The sequence below is a fragment of the Marasmius oreades genome, chromosome 5 (assembly GCF_018924745.1).
Source record: "Marasmius oreades isolate 03SP1 chromosome 5, whole genome shotgun sequence".
NCBI lineage: Eukaryota > Fungi > Basidiomycota > Agaricomycetes > Agaricales > Marasmiaceae > Marasmius > Marasmius oreades.
Genome location: NC_057327.1, coordinates 4,039,339 through 4,063,520, shown reverse-complemented (window position 1 = coordinate 4,063,520; position 24,182 = coordinate 4,039,339). Strand labels below are relative to the sequence as shown.

At 47.1% G+C, this 24,182-nt stretch overlaps 5 protein-coding genes across 5 annotated transcripts; 3 read left to right on the top strand and 2 right to left on the bottom strand.

The window, feature by feature from the left end:
• Positions 1-6,372: 6,372 nt before the first annotated feature.
• Positions 6,373-7,142, top strand: E1B28_009445 (uncharacterized protein; the record flags this gene model as incomplete). Its single annotated transcript, XM_043154342.1, has 5 exons — positions 6,373-6,422; positions 6,486-6,516; positions 6,620-6,639; positions 6,706-6,908; positions 6,973-7,142. The coding sequence occupies 5 exons, from the start codon at positions 6,373-6,375 to the stop codon at positions 7,140-7,142; spliced, it is 474 nt and encodes a 157-aa protein (XP_043009633.1).
• A 2,409-nt stretch (positions 7,143-9,551) lies between these two features.
• E1B28_009444 (uncharacterized protein) lies at positions 9,552-11,378 on the top strand. The gene is made up of 5 exons (XM_043154341.1): positions 9,552-10,291; positions 10,349-10,369; positions 10,428-10,497; positions 10,559-10,755; positions 10,829-11,378. The coding sequence occupies exons 1-5, from the start codon at positions 10,021-10,023 to the stop codon at positions 11,236-11,238; spliced, it is 969 nt and encodes a 322-aa protein (XP_043009632.1). The 5' UTR covers positions 9,552-10,020; the 3' UTR covers positions 11,239-11,378.
• A 3,768-nt stretch (positions 11,379-15,146) lies between these two features.
• E1B28_009443 (uncharacterized protein) lies at positions 15,147-16,513 on the bottom strand. Its single transcript, XM_043154340.1, has 2 exons — positions 16,359-16,513; positions 15,147-16,291 (listed from the first exon to the last, which is right to left on the bottom strand). Exons 1-2 carry the CDS (start codon positions 16,383-16,385, stop codon positions 15,554-15,556), a joined length of 765 nt encoding a protein of 254 aa, XP_043009631.1. The 5' UTR covers positions 16,386-16,513; the 3' UTR covers positions 15,147-15,553.
• A 208-nt stretch (positions 16,514-16,721) lies between these two features.
• TIF1 (translation initiation factor eIF4A) lies at positions 16,722-19,419 on the bottom strand. The gene is made up of 10 exons (XM_043154339.1): positions 19,247-19,419; positions 18,959-19,024; positions 18,854-18,907; positions 18,639-18,765; positions 18,409-18,577; positions 18,205-18,348; positions 17,840-18,150; positions 17,529-17,787; positions 17,262-17,304; positions 16,722-17,201 (listed from the first exon to the last, which is right to left on the bottom strand). The coding sequence occupies exons 1-10, from the start codon at positions 19,249-19,251 to the stop codon at positions 17,189-17,191; spliced, it is 1,191 nt and encodes a 396-aa protein (XP_043009630.1). The 5' UTR covers positions 19,252-19,419; the 3' UTR covers positions 16,722-17,188.
• Positions 19,420-20,608: 1,189 nt separating this feature from the next.
• Positions 20,609-23,932, top strand: E1B28_009441 (uncharacterized protein; the record flags this gene model as incomplete). Its single annotated transcript, XM_043154338.1, has 10 exons — positions 20,609-21,044; positions 21,097-21,457; positions 21,510-21,718; positions 21,771-22,190; positions 22,261-22,554; positions 22,610-22,813; positions 22,868-23,137; positions 23,199-23,416; positions 23,476-23,581; positions 23,622-23,932. The coding sequence occupies 10 exons, from the start codon at positions 20,609-20,611 to the stop codon at positions 23,930-23,932; spliced, it is 2,829 nt and encodes a 942-aa protein (XP_043009629.1).
• Between the last annotated feature and the right edge of the window lie 250 nt (positions 23,933-24,182).

The window sequence follows — 24,182 nt, the reverse complement described above, 5'->3', positions numbered from 1 at the left end:
TTGTTACAAATTCAGCATGTGTGTTCACTAGCTCACCACATTCGTCCCAGACGAATAGATCGGGAATCAATTCAGTCACGACTTGTGAACAGATCCGCTGCAACATGTGTGTGTTCAGTCACTCACTGAGTTCGTCCTGGACAAATAGATTTGTTACAAATTCACCGTGTGTGTTCAGTCACTCACTGGGTTCGTCCTGGACGAATAGATTTATTGCAAATTCACTCACAACTTGTGCAGAGATCCGACGCAAGATGTGTGGATTCAGTCACTCACGGTGTTCGTCCTGGACGAATAGATCTGCAATAAATTCACTCACCACTTGTGCAGAGATCCGCTGCAATGTGTATGTGTTTGATCACTCACTGAGTTCGTCCTGGACGAATAGATCTGCAATAGATTCACTCACCACTTGCGCAGAGATCCGCTGCAACATGTATGTGTTTGGTCACTCACTGAGTTCGTCCTGGACGAATAGATCTGCAATAGATTCACTCACCACTTGCACAGAGATCCGCTGCAACGTGTATGTGTTTGGTCACTCACTGAGTTCGTCCTGGACGAATAGATCTGCAATAAATTCACTCACAACGTGTGCAGAGATCCGACGCAACGTGTGTGGATTCAGTCACTCACTGAGTTCGTCCTGGACGAATAGATCTGCAATAAATTCACTCACCACTTGCGTAGAGATCCGCTGGGATGTGTGTGTGTTCTGTCACTGATTGTATTCGTCCTGGACGAATAGATCTGCAATAAATTCACTCACCACTTGTGCAGAGATCTGCTGCAATGTGTGTGTGTTCTGTCACTCATTGTATTCGTCCTGGACGAATAGATCTGCAACAAATTCACTCACCGCTTGCGTAGAGATCTGCTGCAATGTGTGTGTGTTTCGTCACTCACTGAGTTCGTCCTGGACGAATAGATGTGCAATAAATTCACTCACCACTTGCGTAGAGATCCGCTGGGATGTGTGTGTGTTCTGTCACTGATTGTATTCGTCCTGGACGAATAGATCTGCAATAAATTCACTCACCACTTGCGCAGAGATCCGCTGCAATGTGTGTGTGTTCTGTCACTCATTGTATTCATCCTGGACGAATAGATCTGCCATAAATTCACTCACCACTTGCGAAGAGATCCGCTGCAATGTGTGTGTTCAGTCACTCATCGTATTCGTCCTGGACGAATAGATCTGCAATAAATTCACTCACCACTTGCGCAGAGATCTGCTGCGATGCGTGTGTGTTCTGTCACTCATTGTATTCGTCCTGGACGAATAGATCTGCAACAAATTCACTCACCACTTGCGTAGAGATCCGCTGCAACGTGTATGTGTTTGGTCACTCACCATGTTCGTCCTGGACGAATAGATGTGCAATAAATTCACTCACCGCTTGCGTAGAGATCTGCTGCAACGTGTGTGTGTTTCGTCACTCACTGAGTTCGTCCTGAACGAATAGATGTGCAATAAATTCACTCACCACTTGCGTAGAGATCCGCTGGGATGTGTGTGTGTTCTGTCACTGATTGTATTCGTCCTCGACGAATAGATCTGCAACAAATTCACTCACCGCTTGCGTAGAGATCTGCTGCAACGTGTGTGTGTTTCGTCACTCACTGAGTTCGTCCTGAACGAATAGATGTGCAATAAATTCACTCACCACTTGCGTAGAGATCCGCTGGGATGTGTGTGTGTTCTGTCACTGATTGTATTCGTCCTGGACGAATAGATCTGCAATAAATTCACTCACCACTTGTGCAAAGATCTACTGCAATGTGTATGTGTTTGGTCAATCATGGTGTTCGTCCTGGACGAATAGATTTGTTCCAAATTCACCGTGTGTGTTCAGTCACTCATCGCATTCGTCCTGGACGAATAGATGTGCAATAAATTCACTCACCACTTGTGCAAAGATCTACTGCAATGTGTATGTGTTTGGTCAATCATGGTGTTCGTCCTGGACGAATAGATTTGTTACAAATTCACCGTGTGTGTTCAGTCACTCATCGCATTCGTCCTGGACGAATAGATCTGCAATAAATTCACTCACCACTTGCACAGAGATCCGCTGCAAGGCGTGTGTGTTTGGTCAATCACGGTGTTCGTCCTGGACGAATAGATTTGTTACAAATTCACCGTGTGTGTTCAGTCACTCATCGCATTCGTCCTGGACGAATAGATCTGCAATAAATTCACTCACCACTTGCAAAGAGATAAGCCGCAATGGTTGTGTGTTGCAAATAATGTGCTTCTCCTTATGTGTCCCCTCCCTTGTTCTGTATCCGTAGCATGTCCCTACTGTTCTTCTCATCTCTCCCTAGTGGTCTTATGCCTCTCTTCTTCTGTGCGCCTCTCTTCTTCTGTGACCCTGGTCCTCCCCTTGCTCTCTCTTTCTGTGTCCCTGACAGTGCCCTGCCTCTCTCATTCTCTGTCCCTAGTCGTCCCCTGCATCTTCTCTGTCCCTAGTCGTCCCCTGCATCTGTCCTTCTCTGTCCCTAGCTGTCCCCTGTCCGTGCCCTAAGGTTTCCGCCCCTAGTCGTCCCCTAGGTAGTCCTAATAACTTGTGCTGAGATCTGACGCAAGATGTGTGGATTCAGTCACTCACGGAGTTCGTCCTGGACGAATGAATCTGCAATAGATTCACTCACAACTTACGCAGAGATCCGCTGCGATGTGTGTGTGTTCAGTCACTCACGGTGTTCGTCCTGGACGAATAGATCTGCAATAAATTCACTCACAACTTGTGCAGAGATCCGACGCAATATGTGTGGATTCAGTCACTCACTGAGTTCGTCCTGGACGAATAGATCTGCAATAAATTCACTCACCACTTGCGCAGAGATCCGCTGCAACGTGTGTGTGTGTTCAGTCACTCACTGGGTTCGTCCTGGACGAATAGATTTGTTACAAATTCACCGTGTGTGTTCAGTCACTCACTGGGTTCGTCCTGGACGAATAGATTTGTTGCAAATTCACTCACAACTTGTGCAGAGATCCGACGCAACATGTGTGGATTCAGTCACTCACTGAGTTCGTCCTGGACGAATAGATCTGCAATAAATTCACTCACCACTTGCGCAGAGATCCGCTGCAACGTGTATGTGTTTGGTCACTTACTCATTTCGTCCTGGACGAATAGATTGGCAATAAATTCACTCACCACTTGCAAAGAGATAAGCCGCAATGGTCGTGTGTTGCAAATAGTGTGCTTCTCCTTATGTGTCCCGTCCCTTGTTCTGTATCCATAGTATGTCCCTACTGTTCTTCTCATCGCAAGACATCACTCTGGAAGCAGCAACAAGGCTCCTAAATGTTTATATACTAGACAATTTGAGTCATTGAGAATAATTCTTAGGAATTTGACGGGAGCAAGTGGTCGTGCATTGACAATGTGAGGAAGTATCAATTCTGGGTCTGAAAAGATGAGGAATTTTTTGTCCTTTGAGTAGCATATAGTTTCCAAAGTCAATTAATATCTGAGAAGGTGCCAAGAGCATAACATAAGTAGCTTAGTTCAGGACACAGTCTTAAAGAATGCGGTGGTGAAGTTATATCAGTATGTTTATCCCGGACAGACTCACTGACATGTCATATAAATGATTCCGGGAAAAAAATTGATTGGTTGTTGAGACATGTAAGTGCATATGAGTTGGACAAACTCGCAGAGATATGTTGTTATATTGTTATGTTGTTATATTGCTATGTTGTATTGTTACATTAGGTTGGAGAATTTTTTACAGACATTTAATAGTTTCTTGTGACAGTGATCCTCTGATGTGACCACCAGTTTCTCAGCTGGAAAGATATTTCATCAGCAAAATGACATAATTCTTTTCGGCTTTTTTCGGCTTTTTTGACAGTAGGCGCCAAAAGCTGTTTTTCGTCGCTTTTTTGATCATATATGGATCAGAAAAGCCCACAAAGCTGTCAATACGGTTTATTTGACTCTCAGCAAATCTTATGTAACCCTGTTTACCTCTGTCGCTGGGTCCGCACTCGGTACCGGCTTGTCCCAAAAGGGACATAGATTGCGGCTTGTCGGCTTTTCCCTATTTTTGGTGGGGAAAAAGCCGAAAAAAAGCCGGACAATGGTGTTCTCAATAAACAATACCAAACATAGTGTCAGGTGACAGTGGGAAGTTGTACTTCACGAATGTTTCTGTGCCTGTGGTGTGTTCTGTAGTGTGTTCTCTGGTGTGTCCTCTGGTGTCCTCTGGTGTTGTCCTCTAGTGTGCCTCTGGTGTCCTCTGTTGGTGTCCCCTGGTGTCCTCTGGTGTCCTCTGGTGTCCCCTGGTGTGCCTCTAGTGTGGGGATCTGCCTCTATTTGTACCCTACGATGTCCTAATAACCCTAAGCAGAAGTTACTAGTACGAGCAGAGGTATGTAATACGTACCGTAGCGATCGCAGCTCCGACGAGGAACATAACCCAGAGTATAAACGAACCAATGAGTTCACCACGGAAGGTTGATACGAAGCGGTTCTCCCTGCGTTTGTGGATTGCATGCATCCTGGCGAGGGGGAAAGCGATCGGGAACAGAACAAGTTATGGATATTGGAGGCGGATATGAACAGATTCAAAAGATTATCAGACTCGGTCCTCGAGCGCACTGGGAGTGAGAGTACGAAAACGGCAACTCACACAAACCATGACCACAGCATGACGAGGATTGACGTAGTGAGCAGTTCTGCTACGATTGGGTCTGCAAACGGCGGTCAGCCAGAGGTTTGAGAGCGAATAACCTCGAGGTTTACCGTGGAAGTTGACTCCTCCATTAAGGGGATCTCCTCTCGATAGGTGGGTCGTGTAGTGGATTCTGGCGGCACAGAGGCCGAGGAGAACGATCGAAAAAAGAGACTATACGAAGAGGGAAGGTGAGCACACGATCCGAGCAATAGGGAAGGGTGGTGTCTGACTAGAGCAAAGTACAGAGCAATTCGAAGAGCTGGCAGTGAAAATGCCATTTTTCCAACTATTTTCGTAGTTGTATCGGTGGGAGGGAACGAAAGTGAGAGAATCGAGATAAGAAAACCTCGACTATATATATGCTGTGGGACAACATGAGGAGGACACGTTCTCTACTCCAGTTACGGCAGCCATTCGGTATTTCCAGCAAGCTGGCGTCATTTGAAGCTATAGCTAACGTCACAATGAAGCTCATGGATAACGCGTGGACTTATCAGAATTACCAGCTGAACTGCCTCATAGATTCGTGCTACTTTGTAGAAAGGCCGACAATGTTCGGTACGGAGGCCGAGGTCCTGTCGCGAGGTACTTATCATTATGGCCAGAATACTTGAACAGACGGCACGAGGCGGCCGCCGGCGACAAAAGCCTGGGAAAGGCGCACCATAACGGCGTTGCCATGGCTGCACCGCCACCTCATTCAACTTCATCGCTGACCGCGACTATCAAGAGTCCTACGGGTTCGTCCCCAGTTTTCCACAACCCAGGATTCGTTCCAGGTTGTTTTTAGGACGCAACCAGCTCATTCAGTACTTTCCCGTCGTCAGAACGCTGTTGAAAAAAGCCTCTAGGACATGCAACATTGATTGTCTCTGGGATTGCCGACTTTCCCTCTCGATCTTCTGGCTGTAGGCGATCGTTTTGGATTTCAAGGCCGCAAGACGCCGACGAATAGGCAATAAGCGAAGGGTTTAAACGTATGAAGGCGAACGGAGTGTGGGGGGCAGGGAACGGAGGGCGGGCAGTGACATGTGACAGCCCTCAAGGTGCGTGTTGTTCTGCCTTCCGCGTTGAGCACTGATACTCCTTGATATTTTAATAGAATTGTTCAAAACTCTGGATAATTACCAACGATACCCAAGTTCACTGGTCTTTCTAACGATTTCAGCAGCAAAAATAGGAAGACACGACTGAACGCATATCAAGGAGAAGAATTCACAGCCCAAATAACGAACCGGCCGGACAACGAGAAGCGAGGGGGGGGGGGAAAACGGGAATAACGGCGCCAGGGTATAACGAATGCTTTCGGTGCGTCATTCGCAATCTTTCTCGTGTTGCGTAACTCATTTCATCAGTGCTTTCCCATTCATTTTTCTCGGAATCCAAGACATTTCTAGATGCGAAGGTCTTACCAACATCGCCATGCAGAATTGGTATTTGACTTTGACATTTTCCAACCAAGGACGGTGATCCATTCTGAAATGTTAGCCGATAACGGTGTTGATATGGCGAGTGACGAGTGTGGACCGATTCGATTTTGAATGACGATGAGGTACGTGCGTATTCTTTTGACTATTGCCACTTACAAGACTCGAATTTTCCGCAGGCGTTGACGATCCTGAGGACTTATGAGGCTGTTGGGGGACGAAGGAACGCCACGAACCGGAACTTGAGTCTGCAATGGAAGCCACCGGCCAATGTGGACTGTCGAGGGGCTGCAATTTGAATAGGTACGTTCAGAGTTCACTTCATGCAACATTCTTCGCGAAATCATTGACGGCGATGATCTTCAGGATATCGTCGTATTTCCTTTGGAACGATTCGGTCCTCAGAATGAGACATGCGATGGCAGGTTGGGCTGACGCTATGCGAAATCAGTTGCTTCCAGCGATGGGCTAGCGAGGGATGAAATGAAGGGAAATGGTAGCGTCTGACTAACACGGTTCGGTGAGTAAATCTTGCTTCCCATCTTTGTTCTCATGTTGATTTTACGTTGGCCGTTCGCTCGTGTAGACCTTTCAATAACGTAGGGATGTATCCGATCCGATGGTGCTACCAATGGTTGACACCAACCAACTCTGGACACAACCCAGGACACGACGAATCATATAACAAGGAACACGAACTATCTAAACAGCGAGCAAGCAGGGCAATAGGACGAGTAGGAAGTCAAAACAACGAGTCAGGATGGGAATTACATGCATTGAGTGCGCTAGGTACGTTATTAAAAATCTTTTTCGCCCTATAGCATTAACTTTCTTCGTTCCCTTGCAAATCAAGGTGGACGCGTAGACCTTACCAATGTCATGTCATGCAGAAGTGGCGACCAACAGCGATGTAATCATTGTGATAGTCTATATATCTATGAATATTACTATGAACAACAGCAAGCAACACCATGGACGTGGCGAGGGACCTGGGTGAACAACAGAATTGAGGAGGATTGGTAAATAGGTACTTAACACCGCTCAGATACCAGATCGTGACTGTTGAATGCCTACAACAAGGAGAACACCTGTGTGTGAATCTGATTGGTGGTCATCCTCACGAGGATGTTGCCAGCGATCATCTTCGTCGAGATTCCTTATTCACCTAAGTAGGGGCCCTTTAGTTGTGGGCCGCATATGTTCCCACCCGCTGTTCCGATTCGCCCAATTTTTTTTTCCTCAAAAGCCCTTGCATAGACCTTCATTTCGTCCCACCTAATCAACCCCGCAGGTTTGGCCCTTCCAGAGGTGCAAACAGCGCATGTCCCGGTCCCCCAAAAGCGTGGTGTCTGCTCAATATGTCGGGGTCCCTCGTCTTTTTCCTCTCCGTTCTGGTGAGAGAAACGTTCTTCCAGATCCGGTAAACATTTCATTACGCTTAGGCTAAGCATCTGGATCAATTTCTGACATTCCAAGCCCAGGGTAACTTACACACCACTTCTTCTCCCTTCATTACTCTCCCTCAACCATCCATCCAACATATGAACAATCCCAGACAACCTCCAACCCACCACTCATGCAGAAATGGGGCAACCTTTCCTCTTGCAACGCGAGTTTTATCCAGTGCCGCGTTCTCACAGTTCTCCTCGCTTTCGCCTGGATATGTTGGGGCACTTTGACTATCCTCATGATCATCGCTGTTGTGTTTTCTGCTGCTAATCGTGCGTGGAACGAGCCGATGCATGGAAGGTGGGATCCGAGGACGAGTGGGTTTAGGGATAGCAGGAGTGGACCACAGATGGGCACGAGGCCTACTTCATACGCTTGAACCAAAACGGTGAGAACTAGTTTGGAGGTGAGATTCGATTTCTTGAGTATTGATTTGGGTCGCTACAATTCACGCATTTTTCTCCTACGAACATGAATGAGAACTCGTTCAAAGTAGTATATAGAACGTTTTTATAGTATATGTTGTATTTACCTAGCAAGTATTCATACACGGCATGATGTACGACTGATTGGCATTGGTGAAGCGAGCCGTAAGTGGGGGATTACTGAGAAGATACAAGGATTACCATAGGTAGTATGGCGAGCGGACATTTTGGGTCCTTGAGACTGGATGATGTCCGAATTCGCGAAATCAGTTGCTCACTAGGGAAAACAGCGAATACTTACCGGAAAAGTCGCCTTTTCCATCAACCGTGCCGGTATAATATTCCTCGTTTTCAGTTCCCGAAGGACCAAAGCTTGAGATCTTGGTATTCAAAATGACCGGGGGATCCGAACGTCCCTCTATACGAATGCGTCTAAGGCCACTCATTGGATAGTCCACCAAACGAAGGGCTGGATAGCGTTACATCGGCACTTGGGTTTGATATGAAAAACGAAACCCGCTTTTAACGAGAGATAAACCTGGGCCGCCATGATGCAGCGGGGTATGGAGCTCGATTTGTCGAGAGGCACGGTCGGGGGATAAAGGACACCAATAGTTGAACGCTAAGTTATTCAATGGAGCCTAGAAATGGAATCGGCAAAGGGTGCATCGCGATGGAGTTTGCGGATGGCAAGGAAGCGATCTTAAAGCGAATATATAGGACCAGATTAGATTTATGCGGAGGAAATAATCAGAGAGTCTAACAAGTAACGTACCTGGATGGAAGTGTGGCACCAGCGGACAGTGGCCACCTTCAGCCTCCTTTCCAGGGATTTCTGCAGCCTAATCCTTGACCAGAAATCAAACGTCAGGTATTGTCGAGGTATTGACCAGGTTTACCAAGGAACACTAAACACAAAGGAACAGAATAAAGTCAGTTTACAGATATCCAAGGGTAGACCGTTAGCACATACATTCGACCTGCCGGTAATGTTCCTTCCAGCTGATAATTCTGGGGGACGCGTCGTGGGCGCACATGGGACAATCTCCGAGCGATGCCTCTTAATAGAAAGCCGGTAGATCTCAGGATGTTGTACATTTGTTGTTCATGATTGCAGGTTCAAAATTGGGAGTATCGGCAGCTAGATGAAGCTGGGAGTAACCGAGATGTGTGAAGATATAAGAATTAGAGTCGTGCTCAGTGGAGATCTGGAGGCTCGGTATCGGTACCACGACTCGCGGTCCCCTAAAGGTGGTCAAACATGTCACGTCGCAGTTAGGTCACAGAATTCTCGTACACATCACATGAATTCTCACGCCCTTGTTCTCGTTCTCGACGTTCATATCATCCTCAAAGTCCTCCCTTTCTAGCGACAATTTTGAGACCATTCTGCGTCTATTTTGATTGGCCGGAGACGTTTCGCTACTAAATGCACTTGGTGAAAGTTATAGAAGGATTACCGCAGATCATGGTGCAGCAACTCCATTGATCAGTGGATCGCCAGCGGTAAGTTCACTTGCCACGAGCCACAGCCACCCCTGATGTGACTGATGCCAACACTCACATGTTGTCCTGAAACCACCATGACCAGGTGTCTCCATCCATCTCTTTTGCCTACCCAGACCGCTATGTTCGATAACAAAGCGTTATTTCATCGAAAATTTCCTTTTCTATCACACTTTGGAGACGATTTCCGGCCACCCCTTCATCTCCGTGAAAGCAATCACCAAGCAATCACTTCGAACAAGATGAAGAACCCATTTTGATTTTTGAATTGAAAAATTGCACAGGATCATCCTCGACCAAGCGGCCGCAACGTGCCAGGTAATCTACCATGCTGCTGTTTCCATCAGCAACCGCTCTTCCCGCCTACATAACCCTTCTTTTGTCCTTCATCTTCCTGCCCTTTTCTTTTATTCTCACCTGGCTGAGCCAGAGTTCAGGACACCTCTCCTCCAACACCCGCTCTCTTTCGTGGTGTAACGAAACAAGGCCGGGTCCTTCGAAGACGTTATTACGAAGTCATAATGCTTCCGTCCGCTCTCTTCATTTCCCTCATCACCCTATTCTACGTCCCCTCCACACTCTCTGCTCCCTTATCCATATTCGGCTCTAGAGACGACAGTAACGATACTCCACCTACATCGTTAACCTTATCCGAACTCGAAACAGGATTCCTTCGTCCGGCTCAATTCAGTCGCGTGGCGTACTGCTCAAGCGCTGCAGTAACGAGTTGGCAATGTGGTCCACCTTGTGATGAGATTGGTAAAGGTGTTAAGGTTATTCAGGCCGGGGGAGGTACGTTTGACTCGCTTACAACCTCACGACTTCCTTTTGACCTCAAATACGCTGTAGATGATGGACTCATTCCGATGTGTGAGCACGGGGAAAACCTTTTCGTGAAACACCTAGGACTCATACATCGTTCTCGTAGATTTCGTGGCGCACGATCCAACTACCAATACTATCGTTGTCGCACACCAAGGTACGAACTCAAAGAGCCTGTAAGTCGGCCTTCAATTCTTTATCACCGCCTATTTTGACAACAACAATTCTCCAATTCAGCCTCTCAATTCTCAACGACGCCCAATTCCTTCTCAAGCCTCTCAACTCGACACGTTTCCAACTCTCAGGCGACATCAAAGTCCATGACGGGTTTCAGAAGACCTTTGAACGCACCGCTGACGGCGTTATGGACGGTGTTCAGAAAGGGTTGAAGGAGTTCAACTCGACGAAGGTTCTCGTTACGGGTCATTCGTTAGGTGTGTTTTCGGAATCGGCTAAAGTAGCGTTCGTGCTCTCAGTGCTCGCTTCCTGACTTTTCCGCACTCTTAGGCGCCTCAATCGCAACTTTCGATGCCCTCATGCTCAAACAACAACTTCCTTCATCTATCGAACTGAAAACGACCGTGTTTGGAATGCCAAGGGCCGGAAACAAAGCATTCGCAGATTTCGTCGATTCTACGCTTGGTACATCCGACTCCACTTACGCACGAATCACGAACCAAGATGATCCCGTTCCACGAGTGCCTCCGCAGGCGATTGGGTATCAACACGCCTCTGGGGAGATACATATTGGAGATGAGAAGGGAGACAAGATTTTTCAGTGTCCAGGACAAGATAATGAGAGTGACGGTTGTTCGTCGGGGAACGGGGTGCTGAGTGTGTTGAAGCTCGATGTGCCGGATCACAAGGGACCGTATTTCGATGGGATTTCGTTTAGTGGGCAGGCATGTCCGTTGTGATTTGCATTTAACCTTCGTGTGAGGGTGGCATCGACGGAGTGGGAAGCGGGCTATTAATTGAAGATTTGATCTGTAATTGTCGACTTAGATTCCGCCGAATAGGCGTAATCCTCCCATGGAGCAGGGTTTATTTCAGTCGGCTTGGAGAATGTTGTCAGAAGGATCCACATCCCGCGGAATTCATCAACGATCATTGAGCGCGAACCAGCAGGGGTTCAATCAGCCCGTGAATCAGCACCACTGCGAAAGCCAATCTTAGGAGTAATAATTGATGCTAGAGCTCAAACGACACGGCGGGATTGTTTCAAAGGCAGAGTACACCAAAAATAATCATATTGGTATGGAACGAAATGTTATGGACGTGGACTGACGCGTTCGAACCCTTGATTATTCAATGTAGAGTTCGAAGATTCGTTCATTCAGAGCGACTTCAGCGGACCCCGATAGATCTAAGGTGGGAGAAATTCGACAATAGTTTCCAGCTCTCATTACGGATTGGTTCGGGACCAAACTTCGTAATACAACATCTTGACTATCCATAGTTTTTTTCCAAGAGACCAGAGTCTTCCCGACGAGCCACCTATTTGCCGAGCGGCGAGCTCCATGTCGGTCAGGACGGGCAGGTAACTTTCGTTCCACGAGGACATGCGCGCCCATTAACGGTACTGTGACATGGACATGGACTCTGCCAACAGTCGTCGAAGGGTCGCTCTAAGCACCGTTGATTGGCGACAAGTTCAAGGTCAAGATGTTTGGGTGATGCAGAGTGTTACTTCTTACAACGGTAGTCTTTCATTACACTGGCAGCTGTTAGATCTGTCTGAACGAATATTGTAGCTCAGTCGAGCTCTTGAGTGAAGCGACAAACAAGTACCAAGATAAAAACAGAACTATGTCTGCTCACAGCGATTGCTTTCGAAGCGACCTTGAAACAACCAGTGGGTAAGTCTCCAACGACTGCAAGAGTACTGTAACTCTAGGCAGGAGCAGTCCGGCTATCGCTATCATCTTGCTAAAATCTAATCCAACGTGTACGTTTCAGCCGATGACATTGCACTGAGGAGAGGCACTTGACTTGTTGAGGTGCTGGGATCTGATTGAGATGAATTTGGATGGCACGACTCGCATTGACAGCTTGTTAAAGCCTATTTCGAGGGATGAGTATGAAAGTTCAAAGAAGCCTGAATCGATGACATACCTGGTTTCTTTGTCATGTGACTCCTGGTCGCAGAAAAAGACTCACCGGATTGACATCCCCCCCTTTGTGCGACATTCGGTTGCGCGGGAAATATAAAGCCATTGAACGGCTTTCAAGTTCGCCCTTGAGAAAGTTGCGCCATAGTTGCGATCACGTTGGGATTTTAAGAGTCACGAACTGTCAATCGTGAATGATGGAAGTCGGACCGTGAGTCTAGAGGAAAAGGGCTGTCAGGCTATTTTGGACTGATTGTGCAGGGAAATCGTAGCCATCTCTACCGCAGTTGATGATTGATCGTTCCTCGAGGTGGACTCGGCACGCGGAGCATCGCAGCGATAATAATAATAAACGGTTTGCATTCCCCGCATTTTCGTGGACCCGAAAGAGATGAACCGGTACCGGCTCTCAAATCTGGTCAGACAATCCGAGGGCCACTAAGAAAGCATAGCATTGTGGAGGGCGATCTCGAGGCTGAAACCTAACCGAAACCTAGTTCATGTAATGCAGTGCTACAGCAGTGTTTAGAATTCTTATTTTGAGTGGATCTGGGAAGAATGTGGAGGAAATTGGGTTTTCTTAAACCCAAGCAAGCAAACTGATCAACAAGGTCTAGAATCCCCACTGCTCTGCTTTCAGGGCCTGTTTGTAACCGTTTGAATACTCCCTTTCAAGCGTGTTAGCACAGTTTCAGTCATACGAGTCGAAGGTCAATTTGAAGCCCGCCTGTAACGCCACACCGGTATGGAGAAGAAGCGGATGGCTCGCGATGACGGAGCGAGAAGGAGCGGTATGACTTGCCCCGATGGAGCGAGGTAGTGTGACCGGAGTATGCCGTGTGCTTGTCGTAATAGTCATGTGCTGTTCAAGTTTCGAAGGGCAACACTCACTCTTGATCGTCTACGGAACCCTGAAAACAATCCGTTGGACTTAGCAAATCTATTGACTCTCGTGCAATCCTGCGACACAGCTCTCTTCAAGAACCCCAGCTTCGAGTTTGGGATTGTTCCAGTGGAGAGGAAAGCGAGCGAGTTGGCACCCGCACAGATCACTTACTACATCGGTTTTTCTACCAGAGTTACTCCTCAAGATTTATGTTCTTGGGAAACACAGACAATTTTTTCGAACACTTGTCGCTGGTCTACGCGGGCGTTTTCCCTTGAAGTCTCCCGAGTCTCTCCTATAAGTAACCTCTTATCGATTTCGTTGGCCACCTACGAAGTCAAAAAGCCTAATCTTTTTGGAGATACTGAATCGAGTACCTGTAGGCTAAATTTTTCAGTTCAGCGCTCAGCACCTACATGCCCGATGTGATGCTCTGGTGATTGCCCAAACTTCCGTCTAGCCCGGGTCCTACCTCCGAGTCGGCCTCTTCTTACTGGCTCATCCTACTGTAATCTCTTTGAAGCGCGGCATACATATCTCCCTGCAAAACCTGACCCTCGCAATGGATAGATATTATTACTCGGCAAATTAAAAGTATCGCCCTGTTTCAGGTCAGCATGACGCCTCCTGTGGCTCCTGTGGGTACCTTCTGCTAATGTCAATGAATGAGACATTTTAGACTCGACGGGATGAACCCCTTCATACAACAGGTCTCTACTCTACCCCTGTTTTCTCCCATTCTAGCCGGCTTAGACTATGGGTCAACCGTGTACGTGGCTTCCCACCTCGCCGTATTTTGAGTACTTTCAATTCCGTTCCGATATGATTCGTCTGTTCACTCGTCCCAACTCATGCGAGTCCGTCCGTGATATGAATTGTCTTTACGGAGTGTTCATCGACCCCGTGTCGCCAGTAACACGCCGTTGTACAATAAGTACATCTATATTTAATGCGATTTTTGGGGCTGCAGGGACGCTGAGGATGATGACAGGTGCTTAGCTCGTTCCGGTGGCGAAACCTGATTCACCCGGTCAGTCTGAGGCGGTTTAGACGGCAAAAGTTCCTAGTCAAGTCGTGGAACCTGTAGGAGTTGGTGGAAACCCCGAGGCTTTATTATACACTGGAGCTCAGATATCATCCTCGGAAAATCGGACCAATCAGCCGAGAAAACGCGCCTACAATGACCTACAAAAGGTCCGTCTCCCTTCGATCAATCCGAGGCGTGCTTCACTGAGTGAACCTGGCAAAGGCAGTGTTTCAAGTGGAACTCGTTACATTTACGATCAAGGGTAGCCACCAGCGGCCGAAGCACAAAGCTCCTAACATTCACAAAAACTTCCATCCGCAGGTAGGGAAGCAGCGGGATACTCGCACAGGCCTAGAACCAGTAGTATCCGCCTAAGTCTAAGTACTTACTTTCCCAGCGGAACAATTTACAAATGTGTCAACGTCACCTGTACAGTTGCCCGATATGCGGCGGCGTTTCGAAACGATATCGTTGGAGCAGAGAGTCGGACCTGCGTTACGCGTACCTACTTCGTGTAGCTTTTTTGACGAGGGCAGGTTTCAGCACCCGGAGTCAATCCCATGCAGAGACTGAGGGAGATTTTCTGCTAATACATACATATGCCATCGCACTGGACCCGGCCGCGTTGTGTAGATAATCTGAACACGTATGGTGTCGTTAAGCAATGGTGAACCAACAAGCCATTTGGCCAACTTTGGGCAACGTTGGGGCTCCCGAAGTGATGGTTGATTATGATGAATGTAACTTTATAACGGGTTGAACATAACAGCGTCACCCGCCACTTACTCAATCAGTCTTTGACCAGGGAAGACGTATTAGTATTCAGTATTCAATATTCATTAACGACGACAATCGATAATATATATAACCATAACCACCGTACTTTAAGGATAAGTATCTATACACGATACAGTAAGAGGACCCAACGACTTTGAAAAATATATGTACACGTGAAAAAAAGAACATCGAAGACAATAATGATAGCCCCCAAAGTATACAGAAAAGAAACATCAGAAGCACGTTGTGATGTATATACGAGTAAGTTGTACAGGAAAGAAGTTGTCGATGCGTGCGGAAGGGTATCTTGAATGAAATGAACCAAAAAAGGGAGCGATGATGATCATGAACTATCCGACCACGGGGGGAATAGTCGTTTCCTTCGTCTCATCTTTTTGGGAAGTTTGATCTTTTTCCTCTCCGCGGGGATTCTACATCCCATCAGTCAATCCCCTCATCCCTAACGACTCCCTCCCATATTCATACAACTGCTTTATGAACCCAAAATTCGGATTCGCCACCTTTCTTTTCTCCTTAATGAACGCAATAGCCTCGCCAGGAGTCCACCCATACTGCGCCATCAGAAACGCTGCTACCACACTCACGCTTCTACTTATTCCCTCTGCGCAGTGAATGAGAACCCTTCCTTCTCCACCATAGCTGCGTAATCCATCTCGAATGAACTTCGTGGTAGTGGGTAGATGTGCAGCTAACTCGGCAAACGGGAAGTCTTCGACGCAGATTTGCATTCGTGTGAGGTGGCGATCGGAGGGGATGTTTATTCGTTCGGGGAGAACGGAAAGGATGTGTGTTATACGATGTGTTGATAGTAATGTTGGGTTTTCGGCGAAGGCGAGGTCGGAAATGAATAGATGAGGGGAGATTTCATTAGCTTGGGCTGGTTGGACATGGTGTGAGTGAGCCTGAAGGACTGTGCCTCGGGAAGGGGGATGTAAACGTGATGACGATGGCCCGCCGGCAGATGACGATGAAGCCAATGAAAGAGGAGCGGAGAGTGGCGAGGGCGCAGTGAGTAGTGTCGGAGGTTTTGCTCCGCTGGTGGGAGATGAACGAGCAGACGAGGAACTGTGTCCTTGAGAGGATCGAGAACCATGTCGATGGGAGTGGTAAGACATTGTGTGGATTGACAACTGGTGATAAGGTGAAGACTATAAGTACCGGAAAATAGATTAGTCCTAAGATGGGTAAACAGTATGAATGATTGAAGGTCCTTACCATGACTGCAATTCCGACACAGGACATCACTTTGTGTCAAGTGTGTCAAAGTGAAGTGGTTTGAAGGTACAACGGTGAAGGACGGAAGACCGAGTAATGACCGGCTCTTCTGTATGCTTGACGCGTCAGAAAGGAGTAAAGGTGAGAGTGTGAGTAACAATCACAAGAGATGTCGGGGCGTCTTATATATATATTCCCAATGAATGAACCAACCGTGATCTCAAACCGGTTCGAAAAACTGCAAAAGGCTGTGTCGGTTGAGGCCACAGCCTTTGTCCGGGGAAATGAGCATCACGGCATCACAGCCATCTGCTGTAAGCCGTCAACTACGCCTTTCGAGTATTCCCTCTCCCGCCCTCCAATGGGCTGAACAGAATTCACCTGTCATTTTTGTATCCCAACGCCTACATACAACATGTAACCACAACGCCTCGTAAAATCCAAGTAGTAACAGACATTGGTAAAGGAAAGCGGAAATAGAAACGCGTACACTACTCTTACATCTAGTCATCAGCAAATGAGAAAACAGAAAGAAACAAGCGGCGGGGCGGGGATGAGGAAGGGTAAGGCGGCGTTACATGTTTCAGGGGGGGTATGAGCGGGAGGGGCAGAGTGTGTGTCTGTAGGTGCCGCATAACGGAAGTTGTTCAGGGAAGAACAAGCGGAACCATGCGCAACAAAAGATTTCATGAACGTAAACACATAAGACTAGGCAAATATGAAAACAACGAAGGAAGACATAGCATGGGAGTAAGTTAAAGCGAAAATACGAGGGAAAGGAAGGGTAGTGCCTCTGCGAACAAGAGAAAGGCACTAAGACCACGCTGATTTCAAATGAGATCGCTACAGCAGATCGAAGAAGTGAGCACTGGATGTAATATGATGGATAAAATTGATACTTACGCAACATTCAGAGGCATTTCGTCAATCTGGGTGTTGTAAAACTCTGTTGCGAGTGGTATAAACAGGTCAGGCCACCATTCATCAAACGGAAATAAATAGAAAGAAGATAAGGTCCGTAACCGAACAGCCAAACACGCGATGAAATGAATGGAAGGGAAAAGAGTGGGAGAAGCCTAGCACAGGCGCCGGCGATGGAGTGGACGGAAGAACAAGTGACAATGACAAAGAAATGGCATCAACGGCAAAAGAGAAACAAGGCAAACTCACGTTCAATATCTCTCAACATGCGCACGTCATCCGTAGTGACAAAGTTGATTGCAACTCCCTTCCTTCCGAATCGTCCGCCACGACCAATACGGTGAATGTAGTTCTCCCTGTTCGTGGGCAAATCATAATTGATCACCAGCGATACTTGCTGTACGTCAATACCGCGCGCGAGCAAGTCGGTCGTGATGAGGACACGGGAAGACCCAGATCTGAATTCTTTCATCAAAACTTCCCGTTGCTTTTGCTCCATGTCACCGTGCTATGAGGATGTCGAGATCAGAACATGTAGAGAACTAGATGAAGGAGCTGACCATAGCAGACACCGTAAACTCCCTCCCGTGCATCTTGTCTGTCAACCAATCGACCTTGCGCCTCGTATTGCAGAAGATGACTGCCTGAGTGATCGTCACAGTCTCGTATAGATCGCAAAGTGTATCCAACTTCCACTCCTCCTTCTCCACAGCTATGTAGAACTGTTTGATACCTTCAAGCGTAAGTTCGTCTCTCTTGACCAGGATACGAACGGGGTCCCTCATGAACTTCTTTGTCACTTCAAGGACATCGGCGGGCATGGTGGCGGACAGCAGGACAACTTGGGTGTCTTGAGGAAGGAGTTGGAAGACTGGAAGAGGAGGTTAAAGAGGCGAAGAGGCAACTGTGAGCACAGACAACGGACCTTCGTAAATCTGGTCCTTGAAACCACGGCTCAGCATCTCATCGGCCTCATCCAAACAGAAGATCTTGATAGTATCTGACTTCAAGGCGCGCCTGTTGATCATATCGAATACGCGGCCTGGTGTGCCGACAACTACGTGGACACCTAAAGAGAACAGGTTCAGTCAGCCACCGATCGAAGCCAAGCAAGAGCACACGACCGCACCTTCCTGAAGCTTCGCCATATCTTCTCTTACGTTCGTTCCTCCGACACATGCATGGCATTCGATATTCATGTAATCACCGAGGGCGATGACGACTTTTTGGATTTGTTGAGCGAGCTCGCGAGTTGGAGCAAGGATGAGAGCTTGTGTTCCCTTGATGGACATATCAAGCTGACAATGAAAGTTTAACAAATCAGAAGTGTGCGAGGAGAGGGTGAGAGAATTGACCCACCTGCTGGAGAATGGAGATGGAGAACGTAGCCGTTTTACCAGTACCAGACTGGGCTTGTGCAATTACGTCGTGGCCTTTGACGACAGGAACGATGGCACGCTGTTGGATGGCTGAAGGGCGTTCGAAACTGATTAAGACAAAACCAAAATGCGGGCGGCGAGTAAGAGGAGAGTATGTCAGCGATCCTGAACTGATGGAGAGCTGATAGAACGCACCCATAAGCATAGATACCACGCAGCAGCTCCGGTTTCAAATCCATGTTGTCGAAGCTGAGAAATCGATTAGATCAGGATGTTTTCGCTTCGGGATAACAAACACACTTGTCGACGATCTGGTCCCAGTTGGACTCAATCTCGCTCTCTGGAACGTCTTGAAGTTGTTCTTCTCTATAGATCCCAGCCATCATAGCGCCATTAAGCCCGATGCGAGGTTAAAATCCGTGCAGAAAATCATCCGATGTCGGTCGATCGATTTGGCGATATAGAGGTTCGTTGAAACAAGAAAATTTGGCCGATTGACAGAATCAGAACGATGGATATCAGAAAGAGGGATTCAAAAAGGCTCGTCAGTCCGACAGCAGCTCATAGAAGATTTTCAAGCAGACGTACGCCATGTTGTTTTTCTCTAGATTTGACTAGTTTTCGTCGACTACTAGTAGATCGACAAGAAAGCAATAATTTGCAAGTCTTTGTTGCTGTTGAGAAGGTTGTCGTTGAGGTAACGGACAACGAGGAGGGAGAAAATTTAAGCAGTGCTGGCAGCGACAAATGATTAGGGTGACGGAGCCGTACAGAAAATTTTTTCAAACTCCGCTCTCGAATTGGAAAGTAATTCGCACATTATCACGTGTTGACTGGGCTCTCGTCAGCATGACTGAGCTTTGTTTCCTACTTGCCACAAACATGGTTCTTTCCAACAGGATTTGGCTTTGGATTGATTCCCTGCGACTCTTCCTTGCAATACTCTTCTTCAAAACACTTATCGATAGTAGCCCCTGGAAGCCGAGCCCCGACTCCCGACTCGAGTACTGCCTTCACACCGAAACCTCGCATAGGCTATGTACCGTCGGTAGGGTTAGACTTGTGCCTGCTTCACTACCAATTGCAAATAGAGAACCGGTTCATTTCACTGCGGATCTTCGAGGATGTCTGTCATCCATCCATGAACCCGTTTAATTTTGAATCCCGCTTCGAGGCTACATTCCAGTCGCCTAGTCGGACTAGTAACCGGGAAAATGCACTGCTGTTAGTCAAGGAGATGGAGATGTACATGCTTCCGTGACTTCGGAATTGGGCGTATCCAGTAAGCAATTCCGTCCTGGTGACTGTAACGACCGATTAACGTTAACCCCAATGTCTCTGTAGCTCTTGGTTGACAGCCATGACTCTTCAGATTATAAGTAGCCCAGCGGTGGCGAGTCGATCGGTAGTATTCGATCCAGGTCCAGTTCCCGTAAAGCTGCCAATCGATGCTTCTTTCCTTCCTCTGACATAGATAGCGGGGTCTCGCCGTAGATAAACATGTGTGGTCCGGATATCCTCCGTCAGCAACAACATTTTTGTGACAATATGTCACTGTTACGTGCTCATACGTGTCGTCAAGGCTCCGTTTGTCTTCGAAGCTTTTTCTCTGCCATCTCCAGAGCAGACTTGCACCGCAGATCGAACTAATTCACGTATCCGTACGTTTCTAGCCGTCCTTCTACATGCCCTCTTGTCCATTTATCTGACTCTTCTCTAATTCAGACGGGCTTCTACCTACATTAACAACAACGAAAGTTGACTTATTGCATTAACTCAAACACCTTCGCCGAGGACGTCTGCTAATGAGGAGGAGATCGAAGCGGTTTTTTCGGGCTTGAAGTCTCAGATGTAGCTATTAGCGTTTGAGGACAGTCTTCGTGAGTACCCGCCTCCTTGGTTTTCTGGGCTAATACTCCTTCACTTACTCGTGCAACGACTGCATCCCAAATGCCTCGCCTTACGCTACAAGACCTTTTGAATCCAGCCCCTTCCGCCCCGAGGCCGTCCAATGACACCAATCCGCGCATTGATTCTGCTCGTTGCAGCTCTCCAAGCCCAAGTCTGGACCTTCCTGCGCACTTGGACAACACTGACAGGCAGCTCATTCATGAAAACTTGTGGTTGAACAGGAAGACTACGCTTTCCAGAGTGTACCGCTACCCCCTCGCCGCAACTGTAGAATACCCGGAGACTGGCTCCACCTCTGACCACGCGGTTGGTCATTTGTTTGAGCTGGATCCCGAATACTGGTATAATCGAGCCAACGATTTCGCCTACTCTCGGGGAGACCCTCGTGGGATTGATAGATGTCCAAGTATGATACACTTGTTGGTTAGTTCTCAAACGGGGCAACCTGTGCCCTGTACGGTACGACATTCAACCTGTACGTAGATTAGATTACTTTACAATAAACGTTCCTCACATGCATGACAAAGGCCAAGGTGTGAAAACATGCCCGTACTATCCACAGGATTCCATTGAATCAGCCTCCCATTCGTATGCTACGAAAGAAGTTTTGCAGGAAATCCTCCAGCGAGAGCGCTTGCAGCGTCTCGAGTCAGCTTCACCGGCAAAGGACACCTTTGCTCGTACTTCTGCTTATCTAGCAGCTCTTGTCCGAAGCGGATGTCGGTCTATTGCTCATGAGCCGACTCAACTCAATGCAGCAGAAAGAATGTCTCGGTTGAGCCGGCTTGAGCAGCAAGTATTGGTTCAGAGAGGGCGTATAACTACAGAAGGACGATGTGATGGCCGATTTGAGTTCACGTACCTATTAAATGGTACTCCAGTTGTCAAGTATGATGTATGGTCATTTTTCTGGGGCTGATTTCTGACCATTGCCTTACAGATGCGAACATCATTCCGTCCATAATCGGGACCACTTCTTTGATGCAACTATTGCCAATAGCTCATTGAATTTGGAGTATCTAGAGGCAGTTTTATGTGAGGATGAGGACGAAATCGAAAGGATTGAGTTAGATGTTGAAGTTCTCGGATATGGACCCAGAAGTGAATGCTATTACATGACTAACACGTCGTCTCAAAGAGCTTATTGTCGTGAGTATTTATTACTGCAAGTACTAAACGGTTTCTCACTCATATGTATCAGCTCAAAGCCACCGATCTTCTGATGGTCATCTCGAGCAGCCTCACATGAAACACATTAAATGCGCTGTCACGTTCAGGGAATACGAACCGTTAGAGGAATACCGAACTGACTGCCCTTTCCAACTGGTTGTCAGTCGTGGAGTTCATACTCACCCTATTCCCCGACTCAACAAAACTCCTACGTTGGTCTGTTACGAGTTGAATGACCTTCTCCGAAAGCTTGACGCTGATCTACCGGACTTGACACCACGCGGTTTCCTTCGACATCCAACCGTAATTGCTTACTTTCAAGACCGGTTTCCGTTGCTCCACTCACCGACAATTTCTGACCTCCACATTTCACTTTCGAACCGAAGTCATCTCAAGGTCTACATTGATGCTATAAAAAAAGAGAGTTTTCCTGAGGGTACCGGATGGAAAGGTAGGATATTGAGATACACCTTTCTTTATTAATAAATCTCACTTACGCTTTACGGTGGTGGTTCCACTAGGTCTGCTTTATCTCAAGAAACAACAAGACTCACTTCTGGACACAAGTGATCGCTACATACGTATTGTTAGAGAAATTCCCATTGAGAGCCATGGCAATGACGACATTGAGGAGATTTCGGAGGCAGATGTACTTGGTCAAACAGGAAATACCCTCAAAATGGTGGTCTGCATGACTACAGAAGGAAGTCAGAGGCTAGCATCTGCTCCTGACATACAGAGTGATATAGCATTCCAGCGCGTACTCTTTTTCTATGAATTTGAGTTGGCGGCTCTTGACCGTGACACAAACACTGGTATTTTCTTATGTTTGTCGAGACTCTTTGGCAACCGTCTGATTCTCCTGTCTAGCTGTAACATTTTGTCGAGTCTACCTGACCCGGCGAAATGCCAGAGCCCATTGCATTGCATTAGCTGCAGTTGATGAGGTGCTGAAAACTGATATTGGCCGCGGCCTACAGTTCAGACACATTCATGGCGAGGACATCAATGATTATAGGACCGGTCAATTTATTCTAAGTTGGGTGGTTGATCAGGATCGTGGGCAAGCTTTAGGTGATAATTTTTTTTTGAAAATATACGTTGGTCTCACCTCTTCAATTACAATAGGCATTGGCCTCCGGTTGCAGGAAATCTCACAACAGCATCCGGAGAAGTATGACTTGCACGAGCCTGCAAAACGGCTGATTGATTTAGGCCCATATGAACATCTCACTCGGTTTCTTTCGCTTTGTACAGTTCACTGGGGCCGAAATATCCGAGCTGCCCGTGTCTCGGAGGAGGTTAGAAACTTGATGCGGAGCTTAGTTTGTCTTAAACATTCTGACTGGGATGGGACCCTTCAAGCCATCCGAGTCACGGGTGGGAAAGCTGGGGCAGGTATGTTAAATTACTTACCATACAATGTCAAGCACTGAACCGGTGGCCAAAATGTTGACAGATTGGCTCGCAGACAAGGAATCATTGCCATTTGTTTTTCCTGCTATCTGTTGGGAGCGTAGTTACATTCCATACGATATATGGGTTGCCCGAGCACATTCTACCAATACAGTGGAGGCGGTACATCGTGATGTCAATCGAGAAGGAGTTCAATGCACCCTTGTTGGTGCTACCAAAAAGGCCATGCGGTTTGATCTCCTCAAGCTAAGTTCACTTCAGGTTTGCCTATCTTCTCTAGCCATTGAGCCTATGTTGACGACCACACTCTCGAAAAATAGGCATTCGAGGAAAGTGGGATTAAAGAGACATACAATTCAAAACATAGCTTTGAGAACGCTCTGAAAGGTCTCAAGAAAAGGAGTGAGTTCCTACTCTACATGAACGGTATGTGTGTGTTTGAGTCACACTGCTAATAACCGTTCAGATCATACTCGAATTAAAAGCCTCAAGAACGATGATGCAAAAATTAAAGCCCACAATCAGAAGCTACAAGAATGCGCACAAAAATTGTACACCGCTGAGATCAAGACGGAAGATGCACTTGCGGCCCTCGGTGGAATTCATATGCAAACGCAACCCAAACTTCATATGAAAGCTTATCAAAGGTGGGAGAAGGCTCGGAGTGCAGAGGCCAAGTTGAGACAGGCCTTAGATAAACAGGTAGAGGTCGGAAAGGGTCTAATTAAGACAGGGACAGGAAAAGTGAACATCTTGTTACCTGAAATCAGTAAATAAGTTCTTCAATTAGACTATCTATTGTTTTGATTGAATTTCTCGAGAACGACAAAAATTGAATCAGAGGTAAAAATTGTCAACCCTCGGAACGCCAGTAAGAATCATTGTCTGAAGCAGTTCACCTTAGGAGTGAAAGCTGAGCTTGCAATAAAATCACCAAAAAAATTCGGCACAAGTGTGGGAGATATCAGAACATTAATTTCTCGAGAACAACAAAAATTGAATCAGAGGAAAAAATTGTCAAGCTTCA

Coding starts and splice junctions, on each gene's coding strand:
- E1B28_009443 (XM_043154340.1), bottom strand. CDS start 16,385: ATGTCCTGTGTCGGAATTGCAGTCATG. Junction 16,292..16,358: donor GTGTCGGAATTGCAGTCATG/GTAAGGACCTTC, acceptor CGGTACTTATAG/TCTTCACCTTATCACCAGTT.
- TIF1 (XM_043154339.1), bottom strand. Junction 18,908..18,958: donor TGGGACCAGATCGTCGACAA/GTGTGTTTGTTA, acceptor TCGATTTCTCAG/CTTCGACAACATGGATTTGA. Junction 18,349..18,408: donor TATGGCGAAGCTTCAGGAAG/GTGCGGTCGTGT, acceptor TGTTCTCTTTAG/GTGTCCACGTAGTTGTCGGC.
- E1B28_009444 (XM_043154341.1), top strand. CDS start 10,021: ATGCTTCCGTCCGCTCTCTTCATTTCCCTCATCACCCTATTCTACGTC. Junction 10,498..10,558: donor GGTACGAACTCAAAGAGCCT/GTAAGTCGGCCT, acceptor TCTCCAATTCAG/CCTCTCAATTCTCAACGACG. Junction 10,756..10,828: donor CGTTACGGGTCATTCGTTAG/GTGTGTTTTCGG, acceptor CCGCACTCTTAG/GCGCCTCAATCGCAACTTTC.